Genomic DNA, 22,348 nt, shown 5'->3' on the forward strand with positions numbered 1-22,348 from the left:
GAGGGGCGTGCAAGCACCCTGCTAGCGTGGGAACTGCATGGGACATGTGCGAGGGGCATGCAAGCGCCCTGCTAGCACGGGAGCTGCACAGGACGCATGCGAGGGGCGTGCAAGCGCCCTGCTAGCACGGGAGCTGCACGGGACGCACATGAGGGGCGTGCAAGCGCCCTGCTAGCACGGGAGCTGCACGGGACACACGCGAGGGGCGTGCAAACACCCTGCTAACATGGGAGCTGCACGGGACACACACGAGGGGCGTGCAAGCACCCTGCTAACGTGGGAGCTGCACGGGACACACGCGAGGGGCGTGCAAGCACCCTGCTAACGTGGGAGCTGCACGGGACACATGCGAGGGGCGTGCAAGCACCCTGCTAACATGGGAGCTGCACGGGACGCATGCGAGGGGCATGCAAGCACCCTGCTAATGTGGGAGCTGCACAGGACACACGCGAGGGGCGTGCAAGCACCCTGCTAGCGTGGGAGCTGCACGGGACGCACATGAGGGGCATGCAAGCACCCTGCTAACATGGGAGCTGCACGGGATGCACGTGAGGGGCGTGCAAGCACCCCCCGACAAGGAGCTGCTTGGCTGAGGTGCAGGGGAAGCCAGCACCTTCTGAACCAGTCTGAACCAGCAGCTCTCCACTACTCGGCATTGCTTTTGGAGCTCGGCGCCATTCTCAGCAGACAGCCAGCTCCTAAAGCGAGCTGGAGCCATTGAGCATTTCCTTTCCTCATGCTGCTTCACAACTGGCAAGTCCGGCTGAGTGCTCACAGCTTCCAATGCTTGCAAGCGGTTTGAAGAGCAGCTTTCCCATTCTGGGGATGCCACCCAGCAGGCAGGCGCCAGTGCAGCAAGAGATGACTAGAGAACGATAGGAGAGAGCATCTGCCTGCAGATATGAGCTCTTTCTATAGACTGCGAGGAAAGAGCAGAAACAGACAGAGAGGAATTAGGAAGGGCCAGATTTCTTTGGAAGCCCAGATGAGCTGGGACATCGGCCCCAGCAGCACCCCCCTTTGCAGAGCTCCACTACCACGTGCAGGACTCTGGCAGCTAGCTGAGCCCTGCAGTACTGGGGAGGCTGAGCTGAACCTCTGAGCCTGCAGGAGCAAACAGGCACCACACAGAGCCTCCCTCTAGCAACTAGCTCATGCTTCACACCTGAAAGCTGTGAGGAGCTAAACAAGAGCAAAATAATTTTATTAACAAGGAGGTCACTGGCAGGTGTGGCAAATTAGGGTAATTACAAACAGTTGGAGGAAATGTCTATGGAGAGCTCCAGTAACTGCAAAGGTAAAGCCTGCAGATGCACATTTTAAAGTGATTTCTTTAAAAAGGAGGAAGGTAAATAAGGCAAAATGAGCGGAAGCACAGTAATGAGATAAACACAGCTCTAGGGAGAGAGTCTGCCTGCTCCAGGATACAGCGTAGTTAGCAACATCGTGATACTCCTGGAACAGAGCACTGGGGGATTGCCGCTCGGCTGCCTGCTGGCCTAAGGCGCAGGCAGTGTGATTGCAACCAGCCCGGAGGGGAACGGGGCTCTGAAGGAAACRTTTAACCGTTAGGTGCTTTCGAAAGGATGTTCTCGGGGAGGAAGAGAGCAGCCCATGTCAGGTTGGAGGGAAAAGCCACCACAGCTGTGCAGATGCTAGTGCTGCAACCCGGTGCAGCAAGAAAACAGCACAGAGCCACCTGCACGGCCAGGCACGCCGCCACTGCTCTGCTGCTCGCGTTTCCTTGCTGTCTGGAGCATGCGCCGGGGCAGCGCACGTAGGAGAAACTCATCTTTTGAGCAAGGCTGCGTGGACAAGAGCGCGCCTCGGTGCAGCATCTCGTGCTGGACGTGGCAGCCTGACCCTGGCTCCCTCCTCAGCGGGAGGGTGTGCGGATGGGCATCACCTGAGAGAGCCCTGAGAGCCAGTTAGCACCAGTGAGGGCTACGCGAGGACACGGTGCTAAGGCTGCCCTGGCCCTGCCTGTTGTGCTCGCCCCAATGCACCTGTGCAGAAACCTAACTGACCTGCATTTAAAGGGAGATGGGTTTGGCATGCTGCTGTCAGCAAAGAGCATTTAAGCAGTGGAGGGGGTGTGTGCTCCTGGGGGCACCTTGCTCGGGTTGGGGCTGTCCTTGGGAGGCAGGCCTGCCCCGGCGTGGAGGGGCTGCAGCCTGCCCAGGCAGGGGCCTTGCCTTTTGCTCCGTGGCATTCGTGCCCTGCCCCGCTGCTGGGTCTTAGCCTGCGCCGCAGAGGCGAGCGTGGCCCCTGCCCACGGCTGAAACGCGCTGCAGAGGCCGGGACGGGGCTCGGCCCCTTGCCTGGTCCTGGCAGTCGAGGTGCTCGTGCTGCCGCCTCCTCTGAGCAGCAGCTGCTGACGGTGGGGGGTGGGGGCTGCGGATTTGGGGGGCACGCATGAGATTCTGTCGTTTTGTTGTAGTACTGAGGCACGGCCCTGTGAAATGAGGGTCGCTTGCCCCTCTGCAGACCCTGCCGGAGATCTGGCTGTATCTGTAACAGACATGTCTGTCTCTTTCCTTTTCAGGCGGAAAAGGCGTAACTTCAGTAAACAAGCCACAGAAATCTTGAATGAGTATTTTTACTCCCACCTCAGCAACCCTTACCCCAGTGAAGAAGCCAAAGAAGAGCTGGCAAAGAAATGCAGCATCACAGTATCGCAGGTAGGAAGTGGCGCGGGAGCCCTTGGGACGGCGGCGGCTCGGCCCTGCGAGAGCCGGTGCCTCCCGCGGGGCTGCGGAGGRGCCGGGCTGGGCTGGGCACCCCTGCGCTGTGCTTCCAGGGGACGCATCYGACACGCGGAAGGTCCCTGCCCTCTACACCTTCGTCATCCCTTTAAAGTCAAACTATTGACGGTAAAGAGATGTAAGGATCAACAGGTAGATGGCACAAGACTAAGCTCTGCAGGAAAGACTGTGTGCTGGCAGCCGGCTGGGGATGTTCTAGAATAAAAAGAGTACATGTACAAAGACTGAAATTGAAATAAAATGGATATAACGTTCGCATCCTACTTTACATCAGATTTCTCTCTCTGTATCGTCAGTAAGGCTCTCAGATAGTTGAGCCGTACTGTCTGTTATAAATTCATTAGACTTACTATTATTTCAGGGAAAAGACAGTTTATTGATAAATATATAATCTATAATCTATTTTTGTAAGTCAGAATTTCTTTGATTGGTTGAAGTCTTTTTTTTCCTAAGCCAGCTTCTCAATATTAGTGAAGTGACAGGAGTGGTTTCTCTAGCAAAAATGTACTAGGCATATTGACTCCTTTTATCATATGTAACAACTGTTACTATARTGTTAATGGAAGAAACAGTATCTCCATCATCAAAAATGCACACCTTTGTTGGCCAAGGCTCCGTTTCCCATATAGACTCAGATATATCTTACCACTCCAGATTGTTTTCTCACAGTGACATTCTGGTCTACAACACTGTTACATCAAGCTTTCCTTCACTGTTTACTTCACTAGATAGTTCAAACAGCAAAATAACACTTTTGCATTTCTTGTGGCTCGTACATCTGATAGAAAACCAAAATACTCCCACAGCAAATCTGGCTCTTGCGCTTTGGGAAAGTTGTCGCTCGGGCTGCAGAAAAGAAAGTTCAGTAACAGTTTCCAAGTTTTCCAGCCACCCTGGTGCCCACTTGCGAGTGCTGGAGCGCCACCTCCTTCCAGTCCCGATCAGCTCTGCGTATCAATATTTCAGGTCCTTCAGAGGAGCAATGCCTGCGGCTAATGGTTAACTATTAATGAATGCCTTAGCTGGCATTATTAGCAACACAACCTTTAGCTTTATAATTAAGATCTGAGTTGCGATTTACTTTATAGGTCTCCATTGAAACCATGAAAAATTCAGGTACTTTATTGAAGTCTTCCAAGTGAAAACTTCTGTGAAAAAGGCCACCTAGCCCACCCAATCTGATGCGATTTAGCTGACTTTGGATGTGGGGCAGCTCTCTGGGGAGCCCGCAGGCATTGCTGCATGCTGTCTTGGATACCTGGCACAAGYTAAAAGCTGTAGAGTACGTAAATGCCTGGCCAGCTTGGTCCTACATCTTGTTATTGGTTTCGGTCCTCTTGGTGCAAGAGAGTTTATAGCAATGCCTCCACAAAGTGGTCTTCAAAAACCTATCCGTTTGAGCAAAGGTAGCCTGCTGCATAATTAGGAGAGCAAGATCCATCAAGACCAAGTTGGAGAAATTGTTTTAAATAACCACCGGTAGGTCTTCAGCTCTGCTGGCAAAAGGTAATTAGAGAAAAAGACTCACCATGGTGGAGGGTGTGACAGACCTGCTGGCAAGACGTTTCCTCCGTGCTCAAGGGACGGTGCGTTGTGCCTGGCAGAGGAGGCGTCAGTGATTCTGAAGAGGGAACTGATAAAAAGCTGGATCTAGATACGCCTGAAGCGGCGGAAGGAAATGATGATGGCATGAGATGGAACATTTGAGAAGCCGTAACTGATGGTTTCTAGTGCTAATAGATCTGATTTCTTTCTTAATTGGTTGGTTGATAAGACTGAACGTGTACATTGTAGAATGAAATAAAAAAGCAGGCAGATGGTCCAAAAATGTAGCAGCAGCAGTGAGCCTGTGACATGAATATAGGTTTGTCTCTTTAATATTTGATAGGAGTGTGTATTAGTTGTTTCTTGAATCCATTAGGAAGTCTGGGTGAATGATGGGAGTAGCTGCATTGCATCCTCTGTACCGCTGTTCATAGCATCCTGGGTTTTGAAGGGTGACATTTTCCAGCCGAACAGTAAGGACAGCATTGACCACAGAACCTGGGCATTAGCCTCCATAGATGCAAATTTGGGGCCGCGATCAGAGCTTCAGTCTCGCAAGAGTGTTATAAATGGCTAGAAAAAGCTCCAGATGATGGGACAGCTTGAAAACTGGGCAATGTATCATCTAATGGGAGAGGAGCACGTATGGGAGAGAGGGAGTGACTGTGTTCAGCTGGCTTGCTTAAGTTCCTGATAGATCTGCTGTCATGGCTAGAAAATGTGAATACTACAGATATCCTGTTCTTTGGTTTTCAAAGGCATTTCCAAAGGCCATATGGCAGGACTGCAGGATTACTTGATATTTACTAGGTCGAACGGGGCCAAAGTTGTCTTTTTTTGTACTGAAAAATGTATATATTTTTGAGGCCATCTAGCAGAAGAGCTCTGAGCATGCACTGTAAAATAGTACAGTGCATACTGCTCTAGTGTTTGGCAGCAAAAGTCGGAGGATGTAATCCGGAAATCAGGGGTAAATTGAGCAGTCATTTAAAACACTGCAGGAATAGCATCGCATGGGATAAGCAGTGGCATCCAAGTGAATGGCCGAACTACACCTTGCCTAGGGCTTTTATGAAAAATCTCTAAGCATACGTATTTGCAGCCTTGAGCAGGAATCCCTCTGACTTGCCTTTGCTGGCGCTGTGCCCTATTTACCTTTCATTTTACAAAGGCCCTGAAAGTGCAAAGAGCTGGAAAATGAAAGAAATATCTGTTAATGRAAAGCTTTCCAAACTCCTAAAGGTTTTGGTTCATGTTTGATGAAGAGGCTTTGTCTTTTTTTCCAGCTGAGCTAGACATCCCTTTTAGTCTCTTCTAGTGATGATCCAAGATATTTCTTTCTTGTACTGTCAGTGGCTTGTAAATGCTGGGGGCAGATTCATGGCAGAACACTTTCTCCCTCAAACACTTAATTAGTAAGTATTTTGGGTCATCCTCCCCCTGGATTAAGCAGCTCGCTGGAAATCTTGCTGCCATAGCACTTTACAGAGCTACAAAGAAAATTGTCTCCTAGAATCATTTAGTTGCAGATAGGAGATAGATGGTCTCAGTTTTGATATCAGTGTTTAAAATAATATGTAGAGAAGGTTTTTCAAGAAAAGCATAAAGACAAACTGTTTATTAAGATGAACACCCCGCACAATTTCATTTTTAAGAGTATGGAAAAGGTAATTCTAGGGAAAAAAATGTCCTTAATGGAGAATGTCGGCTGTAATTTAGAACTACCCGATCAGCACGTGTTTGAGGGAGATAAACTGTATCATCTGTTCTCTCCCTACCATGGCTGCAAGGCTGATGTTTTATACTTTTGCAGATGAGCCTCTTTCAGGGTGTCATGAACAACTATCAGTCTATCATACGGGCTATAGAAAGGGCATAGTCATTGCTGAAAGCATGTCAGTGGATTACAGCAATAAAATTTTTCACTGCTTCAAACAAAAGAAGAATGTGCTTGACAAGAGAATATATTTAAAATTTTTTTTTTAAAAAGAATGCAGAGCTCGATTTCAACACCCCTCCCACCCCCACTTCTTTTGAGTCTGTATTTGTTTATTTTTGTAAGCTCATTGACAGGAGCTATAGATTTAGAGGCTCTGACCCTTGACTTCATATGGGAGCAAAAAAAAAGATGCAAACTTTAAAATAAGTAATTTTACCTCTAGAAACTTTTATTTATTAGCCATAGAACATGTGCCATGAGAGCTCCACATATATTTTCCAAATTTCATATTTTTAACAACTAATTAGGTGCAGAGCATAAACCATGCTAGGAAGAAAAATTGGAAACACAATGGAAAACTTTGATCTGTAAATATTCAGTTCAGTGATTTCAGCAGTGATGCTCTTGTGTCAGCTGCCGCTTTTGAGGAGCGAGCCCTGATCTATCCCATGAAATTAGCTGGTGCAGAGATGCAAGGCAGGCCTGCCCCATCCCAAATCCTCCATGAGGAATCTTGATGATTTAAGTAATAATTTATTGTCTTTTTATTTAACATTGTAATTAACATGATAAATAAGTGCAACAGTATTGTTTGAAATGCAATATACAATTAAGCCCAATTAATTAATTGGCCTTCAATGATCAGGAGGAGAAAGATGTTCATTGTTTTTTTCATGTGAAGAGATAGTTTGTTTTAATGAAAAATGTGTTATGAAGCCGCTCGCGGTTGAGGCACCTTCCCGCGGGCGCGCGGGAGGGCCGTCGCGGGGCGCCCCGGTCCGCCAGAGCCAGCTCGGCGGCACGCGCAGGGCCCCGGCGTGCAAACCCCRCGGTAGCTCCGGCGTGCCCCGGCTCGTGCAGCGCCCGGCGCCGGCCGCRGCTGCAGCCCTGCTGCGGTGCCGAACGTGGGAGCCGGAAGGGCCCCTTCGGCTGGGCGAAGGGGGCGCGAGCTGCRACCGCGTTGCCGAAAGCGATGCCGCATCTTCCGTGCGGTGGCTGGCGCAGCCCCGGGCTCGGCTCTACCTGCATGCGGAGCGTGCGTTTTAATCTYGGGAACAGTTTAACATTTCTGGATATTCATTTAGATGTGGTATGCGGGTTAAACATAACGTACGATCTCTGCTCCTCTCATTGCTTCCAATTAAACCTTGCTTGTTAGTTTAACCTCTAGGTAATCCCATCAAACAATTGATGTCAAGGAAACACTGCCCACAGTGGCTCTGGATGAGTGGCCATTAATTTTAATTGCCTTGATATTAAAGATTAAGAAGTATTGGGACTAGCAGAATGGAAACGATCTGATGTCAAGCAAATCCACTCGTTGAGGCTTCCCCAGGCTGCTGGTGATATTAAAATTTTACTGTGAGAATTAAATAAACCTTTATTAGTGATGGCTGTTGTTTGATTGGTCCAGGGGTGTGCATAAACAGAGGGCTCGCGCACACATCCGTGGACAATACTGTTGATGTACAGAGATTCCTCAATTATGAAACTGTTAATAAAGCATAATCTGATTGTCCACAATAATTATTTGCTAGGTTTCATTAATGTATTATTGCTTCTCTGACTGACAAGGTAATATTAAGTGCAGTATATAGAATACAGTGGAGTATTATCTAGGGAGCAGAATGTATAAGGTACGCCTTTCATATTGCAGTTAAAAGCTAGAGGCTTTTCATTAATTGTGTTAAAACAAAAGCTAAAGCTGCATAAAATACAGCAGGATTTGTCTCTTCCCTGTCACGGGATACCTTCTCGGGTGCTGTGGCACAGCTAAGCTCTTTCCCTCGCCTGCGTCGTCATTCAAAAAGCGTCCCAGAGCCGCAGGGGCGCTTGCGGGGCGCCCGGTCGGAGCAGCGTGGAGCGCCCGGGTCCATCCCGGTGCTCCGTGCTGCCTTGGACCACTTATTTCCCATTTCCCTTGGGCGTTTCGGTCCTCTGCTGTCCCCCTGGGCCGGGTATGGTTAATAACCATATTAACGAGCGGTATCGTTGCTAGCGCCCTCCCCTTCGCTCCTGCTGTTGTTGCAGGTGCTTTTCCCTTCTCCGGGAGCAGGAGGTGCCGTCCACCTTGCAGCCCGGGACTGCTGCTTGGGAGCAGYGTCAGAGCCGCCGAGAAAGCCTTGTGCAGACTTCCCTAAGCTGCTCTAGCCGTGACCTGTGTCCGGGTCAGCAGTCAGCGCCCCGCGAGCCGCCTTGGCTTCGGCGCAGGAGCTTCAAAGCGAGATGACAAAGTGACTTTTCAGCCATTATTGATTTATGTTATTCCTTTCATTTTCAGCTGACCAAACACGGTTCTAAGTGTGGGCTGCCAAGGTTGTTCCAGCCCAAAAATAAAGAACAATTGYGCTCGCTCCCAGCTCTCGCGCTGAACCAGAAGGCACCTCTGCCCCCCTTCAGCACGCTGTAGGGGTCTTGCACCGATTTCACTGACAAACGCTCGTATTAAGAGGAGACAACGCCATGCTAAATGTTACAGCAGACTCTGAGACGCAGGTTGTCAGGAGAGACTAACCCCTTGCTCATCAGCTTTGCCATGAGCCAAACATAGGTCGTATCCGTAATATTCAACTGATCCTTGATTATTGCTTAATTAATGGAAGTACCCAGSGGATGTGAGATCAGAAACTGGGGAATGGGCCTTTGCTGGACCACCCATGCCCTCCTGAAGCGAGCACGCTTTGCCCGGTCAAGCGCTTTGTGGGCTTCACCCTTTCCCCTTCTCCCCGCTGCAGGTGTCCAACTGGTTTGGCAATAAGAGAATCAGGTACAAGAAGAACATAGGGAAGTTCCAGGAAGAAGCCAACCTCTACGCGGCAAAGACGGCCGTGACCGCAGCGCACGCCGTGGCTGCAGCCGTCCAGAACAACCAGACGAACTCCCCCACCACACCAAACTCTGGTACGTACCCGGGGCGCGCCGCTCGCCCGGCCTCCTGCGGGAAGCGTCCCGGCCGGCRACCCGCGGAGGAAGCCCCTGCGCGGCGCGGGGCTGCTCCCGCGGCAGGTCTCGCACCGGCGCGGGCGGCGATGCCGGGCRGACCTGACCCGACCTTGGGGCCGGACTGCCCGAGGCACCGAGCGTTGCCGAGGGTCCCCTCGCCGGCGGCGGCAGAGCTGGGCCAGCGCTCGCAGCTCGCTCGGTGCGCGCAGCGATAAGGTCTGCCTTGCCCAGGCTTCTGGCACCTTCTTTTTTTATTTAGATATTTTAAGTGTTTTCTCATTCAATGAAAATAACATAAAATAAAATGAGGCAGAGCTCCAAGTCTGGTTTTCTAGAACTGTTAAATTTATTGTCGGTATAAGAATAAAAAAGAGGACTGTTCTAGCAGACACTAATTGGAGTTTAAATGCTGGGTTGCTTGAAAATGGGTTGATATTATATATGCAAATCTGAAGATACAACTTTTATTTTGGAGTTGCTATACTCCATGTTCTTTTACAGTATTTAAAAATTGTCTTGCTAGCATGTTGTTGACATTTTGCAAATCTAAGCATTAAATTAGTAGGGGGAGTATCTAAAGAGGAAGTAGCTTTTTTGGGCTCCAGAGGTTTGCACAAAGCACAGATATGTTTGACGCTATTTACAGTAAAGTTTTGCTGTAACTTTGTTGTAGACAACTCTTAAAGGGTACAAAGATCCATGGGAAAAAAACCTTTAATCAAAAGAAAGTAAGAAAAAAGGTTCCTCCTCTGACAGTAATAAGTCGACTAATTAGAAATTACCACCATTTCCTTTTGAAGGAGACATTAAACACAGATTCCAAATGGGTTTTTCTCAGAGTATTTAGCGCTAGCATTGGCGGACGAAGCGGTGCGCTAGAGGAAAGCACTCTACGTTAAATACTTGTTATTGCGCGAGTTGCTCTTCCGCAGGGAAAAGCTGACCAGGGGTTGCACTGGTTTTCCATGCTTTCCCGGAGCGACTTTGCGGAGCGGCACCCGCCGCGGCCCCCGCTCGCCTCCTCGGGGGCCCGAGCCGCTCTGTTGTGCGCTGCCTTTCCTTCTTGTCTCCTTTTCTTCTTCTCCTTCCCCTGCCCTGAGGTCTCTGGGGTTATATATTTGTAGCTCTCTGTTATTCAGCTACCTAACTCTTTCCTTTCCAGGTTCTTCTGGTTCTTTTAACCTCCCAAATTCTGGGGACATGTTCATGAACATGCAGAGTCTGAATGGGGATTCTTACCAGGGGTCCCAAGTCGGAGCCAATGTGCAGTCACAGGTAGGAGAAATGCCCCAWAGTAGGGCCTTTCTAGCAGGGTAGGGTTTGGGCTAAAAATTCCACCTTACTCTGAATCTATTAAATGTTCTGTGCCTCACTGCAGAAGGGAGGCTGCATAGTTCTAAATGTGACCTATTCTTACCCCAGCATTGAATTTCACAAATACAAAGGAAAGAGTGATTTTTTTCTGATTGAAACTTTAAGCTTTGTGAATGCATTCGGCTCTGGCTTGAGCTCATGGAATGGGATTGGGTGCGTCCGACTTTCATAGACACAGTAAATCCAGTGAATTTTCTTTCTTTTTTACTTTTCTTTTTTTTTTATTAGCATCTTTGTTTCATTTATTGAACAAACATTTATTTATTTGCTTATTTAAATGTCAGAACCCATCTAGCTGAGCTATTAAAATGCAACTCATTCTCAGTCACTGTTCCAATCTGTTCAGACAGGGCTGACTCCATATGCAGTATATATTCCATAACCTCTTCCCATACATGCAAGCACATACCAATGTATAAATATGCACAGCACTTTGCTGCAGACACTTAAGAAGGACCTACAGGATGCACTGCTATGAGGAAGTTATTTGGCTGGTGTGAGAAGCAAAGATGTATGGGTTTTAACATGCAAGGATTTGTTGAAATTCTGCCAGTCATTCTTGATTGATAAATTTGTCTTTCATAGAAGATGCTAAACCCTTTTGGCTCACATAATTCAAAATGTTGCCTATTGTAAATGATGATGTTTTAATAGATTTGGAATGATGAATTTTGTTTCCTCTTACTTTAAGGTGGATACCCTGCGTCATGTTATCAATCAGACGGGAGGATACAATGATGGCTTGGGAGGAAATTCACTGTACAGTCCACATAATTTAAATGTGAGTACCCAGGGGAACAGTAGTTTGGAGAGCCATAAGCATGGTGTCAGGTAAATGCAGTCATTAATACATGTATTAATTACTCTTGCAGTAGCATTTTTTAATATCACATCTTCAGGGATGAACCACAAACAGCCCTTGATATAGCTATGAGTGTTGATAACATAAGAAGAGAGAAAATTCCTAGAGCCATGAGTACAAACGATTCCGATTTTATATTTTTGGGCCTTACAAGTTAAACTGTAATAGCCTTGGAGAGAAGGCTCTTCTTCTTTGCACAGAGATGGTCAGATAATTCTCTACTTGTGTGTGTTATTGCCCTCAATCAGACATCAGGACTGTTCTTTTGATATACTTTTAGCCATTTCAAGGGTGCACATTTTTTCTGTGTTTGAGAAGTACTTTTGGCCTTGTTACTAGAAACAGAAAGGGAGCAGTAAGTCTGGCAAACAGATGCTAGTAAATTGAGGGATTATAGGTTTGATCGTGATAGGTGCTAAATGTCCTAACTCTCACTGTAATCGATGGGACCTGACAGTGCTCCGGACCTTGCCAGCCTAGACCCCATAACTAGCACAGGAAGGCTCTAGAATAAATAAATGCAGACATCTATTATTCTTTCTATACGAATGCCTGGGATAAAATACCACCCAGAAGAAACCTCTGTAATGAGGGCTCCACTGCAAATCATTTTTATCCTTCATTTTCAACGTGCTTCTCTCATTTACAACTTTAAAAATTAATGCTTTTTAGGGTTTTTTTGTTTCACATTTGCTTAAGAGGTGACTTCCATTTGTTTTCCTTCATATTTGTGAACTTTAAAACTACCGTAGAGAATGAATTCACGTTCAAGAGACTGTCTCTCCCATCCCAGGGATTTCTCTAGTGTTTCATGACCCACTGTCGAGGAGGGCAGCGGGTGCTGAGCAGCGTCAGGAACCTGCAGGAGAGAATAGCTGCTGCAGGAATGGAGAGACCGAATGTGAAATACTGCAGCCAGAGAGAATGGGAGATTTTCCCCCTTTTTAGGGTTTCCACTTGCCATGAGAGTAAATATTAATGATTTAAAATGTGATTGAAGATGTTCAATTGTAAAGGGAAAAAAGTACCATTAAATACTCAGATCTTTTACATTTGAAATGTCAAATCTTTCTTTTTGGGTTTATAAATAACTCATAATAACGCACAACAAACCATATAAAAAGCCTTTTAGTTGCATTTCTCCTTTTTCATTTAAGTGTTTTGAAATGCTTCAGAGAATTTGYGATATCCTTATCAACATGATAAAATATGAAACTGTGATTGCCTGCAGCATTTTACAGACATGAATTCCATCTTCACTGATGAGGCCTGATAAGGCGCTGTTGTATAATACAGTGCATAATCTCAAACCACCAGAGTAAGGATTAATTTATTTGAAAAAAAGAATGCTTGCTGACAACCTCTCCTCCAGCTGCCAAGCTGGGTAAAAATATTGTACATTTGTTGTTTATAAATTTGGATAAAAGAGGAATGATGTTTACTTCAGATGGAATATCTTTAGACTCATATCTGCACAAGAGTTTTTCTTTCTCTAAGTAGATTTTCATATCTTTAAGAAATAAAAAGCAGTGGTACCTCTGCATTCAGAGTAGGATTTGGTACGCTTTCAGTCTGTATGTGAACTGCTGAGTGTTTTAAACCATGTGTTAAGGTTTCGGTCTTAATGTGATTGCAGGTTGGTATTTCCATTAATATTACTTACGAGAAACCGAAACCAAACCTTTGAATTTGTCATGATAAGAGCTGCTCTCCTTGCCGTTTTTCATCTGTAAAGGAGATAATTATTTAGGCTTCCTTTCTCTTCCTGCTTGAGCCATAAGGCATTTGCTTTTATCGTGAAGGATGAACAAATTTCATGAGTAAAATCCAGCACGGTGGGTGTTGGGAGAGGGGGGTTTTCAGGGGCTGCTGCTTAGAAAAGGGGTGAGACCTGCAGACCCAGCCGTGCCGGCCGGCAGCGCGCGCATCGCTCTTCCCGCTTCTCCTTTTCCGGAGAGTGAGCGCTATCGACAGGCCAAAGGAATAGTTTCTAGCTAAGTGACCGGAGTACGGCCGGCTGATTGCTTTGGTAACGAAGCGCGTCGTGCATAAATTAACATACGGTAACCTTCCTCGGCCAGGGGAAGAGCCGGGAGCCGGGAGCGCGGCGCTCTCCCGCGGCCCCGCCACGGCCGCCCCGTCACTTCCACTCAGCGTCCCCCAACTCACGAGGCCCGCGCCGCCCTCTTCTTGACTGACATAAAAATATGTAGCGACAAGCTGTCTGCCACAGCAGAAATTTGATCAGACATTGATTCCAGCAATTGCCTCTATAGGCCGAGACATAAGGCAAATTTGTTTCTGAGTACTGTTATTGCTGATGCAGGTCTAATGCGGTGAGGGCCAGCGGCGTGTGGAGGCATGGAGCAACATCCAAAATAGAGAGTACAGTTACAGATAATTGGAAAACCGATCTGAGCAGTCCCTTTCCTCCTTGCACTCATGTATTTTTAGGCTGGCAGGTCGCATTTAAAGGGACCCAAATTCAGCAGGTGAAACTTGCCCTAGGAACAGCTCTGCCGGGGGGGCGAAAGACAACTGAGAACTTTTGGTCATGAAATGGAGAAAAGTGGGGTAAAATATTGATTTCCCAGAATCATTTCTCAGGGGAAAAAGCTCTGGGTATTGGCTGCTGGAGGATGTTCTCCATTAAAGTGTGGAGGATCTTTACAGAAATCCCWAAGTCGTAATTACCGCTAACAGCTGCCGAAAGGACTTCTGGTTTCCTAGCTGGCTCCTCCGCTAACGGATCCGCTGTATCCGCCAGGGGCGTTTTTCAGCATCTCTTGTCGTGTGCTTGTTCGTTCTTCCTACAAATTTTGCAGCCAGAGGGAGTTTAGGAAAATCGCGTTCCCAGAGCACCTCCTCCCAACCACGGGTTCTGCCAGGCTGCTACTCGCAGTGTACGATATAATTAATATGCATAATTGTGTCAATTGAATTGTTTTTCCCTTTTCAGGCTAATGGAGGCTGGCAGGACGCAACTACTCCATCTTCTGTGACTTCCCCGACAGAAGGGCCGGGAAGTGTGCACTCTGATACCTCTAACTAATCTCCTAGCAACACTTTTTCCCTGAGCTGAGATGCCTTGATTAGCGCATTCAGAGGAACAGGAGAAAAAGGAAAGAATTTTTTGTAGCCAACCACCTACAGCTTTACTGTAAAACCTTGTCTTATTAGAAAACTTGGTAAATCTGTTTTTTAAAGGTATCATAATCATTTGTATTTATACTTAAAACACACAATGTTAAAAAGCACTTTATCCAATTAGGCCAAGATTTAGCATTGTTTGTAGCCCTGTAACTATTTTATCATAATTTATTATCAGCAGTTTTAACAATGTTGGTCTAACAGTTGCCAATTACTTGGCCTTAAGGGTAAAAGTACAGTGTAAGCTTAACCTCAATAGCAAGAGCAGACACAAAGAAACACCTCACCCAAATTTAACTTCCTGCATATTTCCATGGAAAGTCTAAATGAATCACAGACTTTGATTGTGTTTAATCTTTTCATATCTCTTATAGAGTTGGAATAAAAAGAACTGTTCAGTTATTTCGGTTAACAATGGTTGTGTTCAAGAATCCTTATTCGTCACATTTTTGTTGTGATCTRTTGTTTTATAAATTAGATTGGATACCAGGAACATCTTTTTTTTTTTTCTTCCTAAAAATACCAGGACCCAGAGTCTCCTCTCTGTATTTCGACAATGGACGTAGATTGTTCTTAAGAGATGAAGATACTTGCTGCTTATTTCTGTGAAAGCCAAGATCTGGGGTTTTACAGTACGAGCTAGGTGCTGCACATGCTTGCCAAGATTTTTTACTTCTTCTTGGCAACAAAAAGCAAACAAAAACAAAAAGAAAAAAAAGAAAAGGAAAAAAAGCACCATTATATGGAGTGTTGTATATAGTGTAGCAAAAGAGTATTTATACATCTCACCAATCAAAACACAGCTTTATTACCTCATGCGAACTCATACGAACCAATAGACTTTCAACATGTTCTGTAGCTTAGAGTGCTCACTTACTACCTCTGAACGATACTCACGCTGTAGTTTGTCTCTTTCTTATCTTTTTGCATCTTGTAATTAACTCTTTGTTTCCCTCATGAAATGTAATGTACATTGTAATCTTTTAAAAGAAATCAGGGTTGCGTTTGCAACTTTTAAAGAAGCTAAAGTGGAAACATTGGGTCTTAGGTTTAACACAAAACAGTAAAACTGTTGTAAATACTGAGAAACATTTTGAATGTTCTTCATCTTGTTACTAATCCACGCAAAAAACAACAACTAATTGTAATGCATACAGATTTCAGTATTCAGTACTGTATATCTCCCCCTGTGTAACAGGGGGCCCTTTCCTTCTCTCTTTTGTATTGTATGCGATTCTGAAACCGATTGAGTCATGAAAATAATTTGTGGCAGTGATTCTAATGTATTAAAACGTTTCGTGTTACTTTCTAACTGGATTACACCCTGGATTGAAAAGTCTTCCTCGTGGTAGTTATATGTAGTTTCAAACATGAATAAACTTTTTGCTTTCATGATCAAATGTTGATGTAATTTCTTCCTGCTCAGTTTAAGTAAGTCAGACATGAGAGATGAAGTCAGCTGCAAAATGCAGAAGTTGTGCTACMGCAGGAGCGAAGCATCCCTTTGGGCGCCCGTAGCCGGCGGCAGCCTCCGGCCGGGGCGATGGGAAGGTCGGGGCGAAGCTGGCGCTGCCGGAGCGCCTGGCCCCTCCGCTCCCTACCCAGCCTTCGCTTCTGTGCCGCTCTGCTCGGGAGCGAACATTCAAGTGGAGGCTAAGGAAAGGGTCAATCCTTTAGATAAATTTAAAAAAAGGAGACATCATCATATTTACTCTTAATTATCATCTTTATTTAACATTAACTTTGAAACTATAACCTCAGCTAGCAAGTATAATTTGGTTATAGAAATATTTTTCTTTATTAAAAAAAGTTTTTTGGAGGGACATATATATATATAAATACTAATTTTAAATCTTTTTAATAAAGTAAAGGTCAATAACAGGTAATAGCCTATTTACCATATCTCAAGGAAATTGACTCACAGGAAATCAAATTAACGTTAATCACTTGCAGCAAATGGTCTCTGATAGATATAACTACTTTAGTACTTGGGTTGGTGCAGCTAGGCAAAGGCAGAGCCGGGCTGCGCCGCGGCCGTGGAGCCAGCGCGGCAGCGCCCGTGCCTGCACCGCACGGCTCCTCTCCAGCCGCGCTCTCAGCCTTTGGGTGGTGTTTTGGTGGCTAAATGGCTGTTTGCATGATTCGGTTAGCTTGCGGGTCAGCTYTTCTTATCAGCAATTCTGTATCAGGTTGTTTTGTAAAGTATTTTTGTTTTCACCCTCTCCCCCCGGGCTGCGCGCGCCTCCTGCGCAGCCACTCACGCGCCGGTCGCTGCTGCTGCTTCTCTCTGTTCGCAGCCAGTTTCAGCACTAAACTCTGCTTCCTTCACTGCAGGTGGTGACTTTAAGTAAATAACTAAGTAAATAGACATTCTTTGCAAAGCCTTCGCTGTCAGTGACCGGCGCGGGGTTGCAAGGGGACCGGACGCCCGACGACGTCCCGCACGCCGCGGCCGGAGGACCCAACGCCTGGCGCTGGCTCCCGGCACTCCCAAGCCCGCACGCCGCCACCAGGCTCCGGCTCGGAGGAAGCAGTGCTCTAAATGTAAAGCGTGCAGCAGCAGCGGCGTAGGCAGCGTAATGAACGCACAGCCGGCCCTCATCTCCATCACGTCTCCGCTGGCCACAGGCAAGGACCTGTCACGCGCGGAGGAGGTTCACGGGAAGGCCATCAACAACCTCTGGGCCGCTCCTGCCTGCCCCGCGCCCGCTGGGCATCATTAGCGCGCTGCTCTACAGCATTAAGGCTTTGGGTCCCTTTGAATTACAAGTGCAATTTGGCCTTTCCTTACATTGGAGAACGGCCACGTGGCTGCGYGGCAAATAATAAACATCTTGTCCTTGAGGCTCGCTCGCACATCAGAAAGGTTTACTGCGAGCACCGGTATTAAGATCAGTGCCGCTGATGGTATCGTGTTTCGGCCGGCAGCGGTGCAGCCGCAAGCGGAGCCGCGTGGCCGCTGCGTGGCGGGATCCCTTGGGAGCTGGAGGAGGCCTCGCTCCATCCTGCCGGCAGAGCTAAAACCCCGCGCCGGCTTCTCCCTTCGCCCCTGGGCTGAGCGCTCGGCGTGAACGCGTGTGGCCGAGGGTGGGCGCGGAGGAGCGGGTCACCGGTGGTGGGATCCCAGGGCTGTGCCAGTGCACGGGAGCCCAGCGGGCTGCAAGGGGCCGTGCCGTACCATGCCATGCTGTGCTGTGCCGTGCTGTGCTGCACCGTGCCAGCTGGGGAAGCAGCGGGATGCATGGGCTGGGAGGGAGCGCGGCGCTCGCTGTGCCGCAGGCAGCCGCAGTGGCCTGAGCTCCGCCGTGGGCTCTGCCACATGGAACACGGTGCCGAGGAGCCGCTCGGCGCCCGGTGAGAGGCTGGTGGAGGAGCYGCCATCCAGGGCTGCTGGCGTGTCGTGGCGCCAGCAATCGTCGGCGTGGCTGGAAGAGCCGCTGCAGCCCTTCCGCGCCCAGCATGAAGAGGAGCCGCCCGACCTTCCTGCGCCGGAGCAGAGCAGCGGAGGTTTCCTCTCCCCGGTGCTTGCGCTGAGCTTGCTGTGCCGTGCTGCTCCCTGGGCAGCCAGCCTTGGACGCAACGCGGGATGCTCCATCCAGGAAGGRAGGAGGAGGCCCTCTGGCAAGGGTGCTCTGTGCCGCACGGGACTGGCTGAACGGGAGCTGCTCCGCCACTGCGTGACCATGGCGCTGGGCTGCCCGGCACTGCGCTGCCCGGCACCGTGCGACGCCTCCCGCTGGGGCTGTGCGCCGTGGGCGAGATCCTGATGCCCATGTCTGCGCCATGTATTTCCAATGCGATAAAAATAACCCCAAGTAACTGAAGATGTTTCCAGTTTGTGTTAATAAAATACATCTTTTTAAAGAATGGAATTCTTCAAAGATTGGCAAATTTTATTTTATTTCATTAGCTTTAATGTCACTGCCATATGGACTGTGAAGAAAAGTGAACCATTAGATGAGAGGGACTGAGTTATCAGCGTGACACAGAAAGCACTGATACAATTGTTAAGGATAAGCCCCGGGAGTGATTTATTGCATCCATTGTATTAGCCACAGAGGAGTTATGATATGTTCCCCATTCCTGTATCATATTAGGATTTTATTAGTCTAATATGACACGGTAATATAATATATGATGAGAATCCCCATCCAGTCACCCTTCCTTTGGTGGCGGAGGAGGGGAAGGGCCGCTGCCCAGTGGAGAGGTCCGGGGCTTTGCACGCGGCAGTGGTGGTGCTGCCGGGCACCCCGTGCGCTTGCCCATCGGCTCGCGCATTTGCAGCAGGATTTATTTTCCCTGGAACCAAAGCCGCTCACTTTCCATCGCGAGGTATAACGGTGGGAGGATGGTGCCGGTGTTGAAGCCCTTGCTGGCGGCTGGCTGGGGCTGCTCCGCCCCAGTGGTACCCGGGAACGGCGCACGACGGACAGCACTGCGGGGGTGTCCTGGCCCCGTCCGAGCGCGCCCGTCCTGCCTGCTGTGCAAACCCAGCTGTGTCCTGGCAAACGGGACCAAGGTGGGAGAGTTTGGGGCAGCCGCGGCACCGCGGCCGGGAGCATCCTGCTGCCCGGCAGGACGTACGGACGCATGGACAGATGGATGGGCCGCAGGAGCCACGCAGCATTTGCACGTGGTGTTTCTGAATACAGCGCAAAAGCCTCGGTGTGCCGCGGCTGTCTGCAAACGCAGCCGGTCTGTGGAAGCCGGGAGCCGGTGGGAGCAGCCCAGGGCTGGCTGCGCTCGGCAGCACCTGCGCCTTTTCCTTGCRGAGCTGCCGATTTCGGCTAAACCCCGGTTGCTCGCGGCCGGTCCTCGTCCGCTGGCCCCGACCGCCAGGACGGTGCTTGGAGCGCCACACGTCCCRGCTCCAGCGCTGCCAGCGGAACGGCGCTCATGGCCCTGCTGCGTTGCGAGACCCTTCCCGCTGAAAACCCGGCTGCCGCGCCGACTTCCGAAGACAAACTTTCCTTCAAAGTTGCCCTGACGTCCTTGCTGCACCTGCTGCCGGCTCCCTGTCCCAGCTGGGAGCCGGCGCGGAGCCGAATGCCGGCGCAGCCGGGTTCTTGCCTCCAGCAGCAGCAGCAGGAAAAAAGAGTTCAAGCATGTCAGAGCGCTACTAGGTGATAAATCCCAAAATCTATATCAAAGCCTATTTGATCATCTCCCTGTCACTGCGCTAATAAAAAGGATTAATTTATTGGAGACTGCCAAAACCCTCATGTGGCAACAAAGTTAAGAATCTTGTTTACGTGGGCTAATTAAGACCAATTAATTTCATCTGCATCCGCGGCTGCGAACCTGGATGCGGATGCTGGTGCTGGTGCGGGGACGTGCGGTGCCGTGTCCTGCCCGGGCAGGAGAGCCACGGGGCCGCGTCCGAGGACGAGGACCCTCTGCCGGGGCCGGGGCCAGGAGCAAACCTTCTTCCTCCTCCTCTTCCTCCCGTGGCCTGCGGATGCTGCTCCCCTCTCCCACGGCTTCCTGGAGAACTCAAATGAGGCTTTGGGAAAATGGAGCGGGGCTGTTTTTCACGATACGAGATCACCTATTAATGCTATCTATTAGGATAATAAAAGGCTGCATTTTTCCTGGTAAAATTCAGCATAAAGAGCACGCGTCATTAAATATGGAAATCCAGAATTTTATTAGCAATCTGCTAGATCTGAACTGACGCCAATTAAACAAAAAAGATATCATTTATAAAAAGGCAGAGTTCAAGTTGTATTAAATATGAAATGCAATTTTCTGCTGGTTGTGATTTATTACCGGTGGTACATTGTTCAAAGAAGCATGTTATATTTCAATAGAGAAATATTGTTTATTCATTAATATTTTAAAACTTGCTTATTGCTGTGTATGACTCTCCTGCAGAATGAAACTTATGATTTAAAACATGAATTAATAAACACATTTGAAAGTGTTAGACAATATCATAACCACTCATTTTTCATTTTACTGTGAGCATATTAAACTTTTATAATTCTGTGCGTACTATTATTTTCCAAATAAAGGTATGGAGGCTAAATTACTAATTTCAGGTAAAGACGAGAGAAAGCAATAACATATGTTGGGAATCAGTCACTGTGTCATGCTAATGCGGGTTYGGTACTTTTGTTGTCGCATTATTCATAAATCTTCCGCTTAGCGCCGGGTGCCCTAACAGGACCCCGGTGTCCGCGGCGCTCCGTCGCGCGCCCGGTGCGCCGCGGGGCTGCGTCCGCCTCCTCCCGCCTCTGCGCCGCGCTCCTAATGCAAGGAAACGTTTGATAAAGGCTGACAGCCTGAACGAGGCCAAAAATATTTTATACAGAACGTGATAAAGCGGTAATGACCGCAGGAGCCTCAGGTTATCTTGGCTATTACCATGCACCTACCACTTGAATCGCCGGCATTAAGGGGGCCGGCGCCGGCGCGCGGATGCCGCTGCGCTCATTAGGCGTGAGTACTTTATATAGACTAACCCATCAGCCGCTTGATTTAAACTAACCTTTTTTGTATCTTAAAAATCTCTCCTGCCGCAGCCTCAGCGTATTACCATAACAATAACCAGTATTTCAATTTTAAGAACTCATTTTTCCTCAAATAGAAAGTGCCAATCAATTTAAAGAGCGGAAGACGCACGCTGGCGCCGCAGGCAGGGGCACTCGCTCGGAGCTGGTTTGTGCCGGGGAGCGTTTTCCTGGAGCCAGTTCGTGCCGGGGAGCGTTTTCCCGGGCCGTGGGAATTTCTGCCTCCGGCCACCGCAGCAGGGCCGGGATGTGCTCCGGGTGCAGCGGGTTTGCTGCCCAAGCTTTAATGGCCCCGGCGCGGGGTAGAAATACCTGAGCCGGGCGGAAAGCCGCTGCTCGGAGAGTTCGGGGGCTGCCGTCCCGGCGCAGAGCTGTGCCGCCCCGGCCGATGGTACAGGCGCCGAGCGGCTGTTTGCGCCACAGTGGGCTCACACCTGGCAGTGCAGCGCAAATGAACTGCTCAGGTCCTCGCCGGGCGAAGCGAATCGGCGAGCCTTATTACTCCAAGCCAGTCAATTAATTAAAGTTCAGCGCTTAATCAAGTCGCAGTGGTCAGGCAGGGGCACCGGGATGTCTCTCTCCGCGGCGGGAGGTTGAGCGAGGAATGGCGCCGCGGTGCCGCCTCCCCGGAGCAGCGCGCAGAGGCCTCGCAAACTCGTCGCACGTCCCCCCGCGGCCCGGCAGAGCGGGAGCCCCGGGGACGGCGGCACCGGGTTTGTCCCTTCGCCCCACGTCCGGGCTCTCGCGGTCCCCACGGCCGCCCAGCGCCCCGCACGCCGCAGCGGCTGCCAGCGCAGCCCGTACGCGGTCGAAGGGGTTTTCGGCTGCAGGATCCGTCCCGGGCCTGTAGCCAGGGCTGGAGAACACGTTTCCTTGCAGACTTCCCTTCTTCTTTGCAGCCCGTCATTCGCAGAGACGCGTTCCTGAGGGGACGCAGGCCTTGAGAGGACGGGCGAGACGAAGCCTCCGGTTGGAAGGGCAGAACCGCCGAGCGCAGCGGGGTGGCGGGTGCTGGGTCCCCGCGGGGAGGCGAAGAGCACGTGGCCGCGCAGCCGAGGGTGTCCGGGTGCTGGGTGCCACGGCAGGTGGGACCGGCTGGGTCCGAGCCCGGTGCGGTGGGGAGGGTCGGAGGAACGACAGCGCGATAGCAACAGCACACCAACAACATCATGATAACAACAGCACACCAACAATGTCATGATAACAACAACAGTGCACCACCAACAGCACACCAACAGCAGCACACCAACAGCAGCAC

At 49.2% G+C, this 22,348-nt stretch overlaps 1 protein-coding gene across 1 annotated transcript in view; it reads left to right on the plus strand.

The window, feature by feature from the left end:
• PBX3 (PBX homeobox 3) overlaps nt 1–15,978 on the plus strand; it is a 26,046-nt gene extending 10,068 nt beyond the window's left edge. The window contains exons 4-8 of the mRNA XM_026090486.1: nt 2,546–2,681; nt 8,985–9,150; nt 10,355–10,467; nt 11,258–11,347; nt 14,388–15,978. Of these exons, the coding sequence (XP_025946271.1) occupies nt 2,546–2,681; nt 8,985–9,150; nt 10,355–10,467; nt 11,258–11,347; nt 14,388–14,480 (598 nt within the window). The 3' untranslated portion in view covers nt 14,481–15,978. The remainder of the gene's footprint in view (nt 1–2,545; nt 2,682–8,984; nt 9,151–10,354; nt 10,468–11,257; nt 11,348–14,387) is intronic.
• Nucleotides 15,979–22,348: the final 6,370 nt, after the last annotated feature.

The sequence above is a fragment of the Apteryx rowi genome, unplaced genomic scaffold (genome assembly GCF_003343035.1).
Source record: "Apteryx rowi isolate R43461 unplaced genomic scaffold, aptRow1 scaffold_120, whole genome shotgun sequence".
In the NCBI taxonomy this organism is placed as follows: domain Eukaryota; kingdom Metazoa; phylum Chordata; class Aves; order Apterygiformes; family Apterygidae; genus Apteryx; species Apteryx rowi.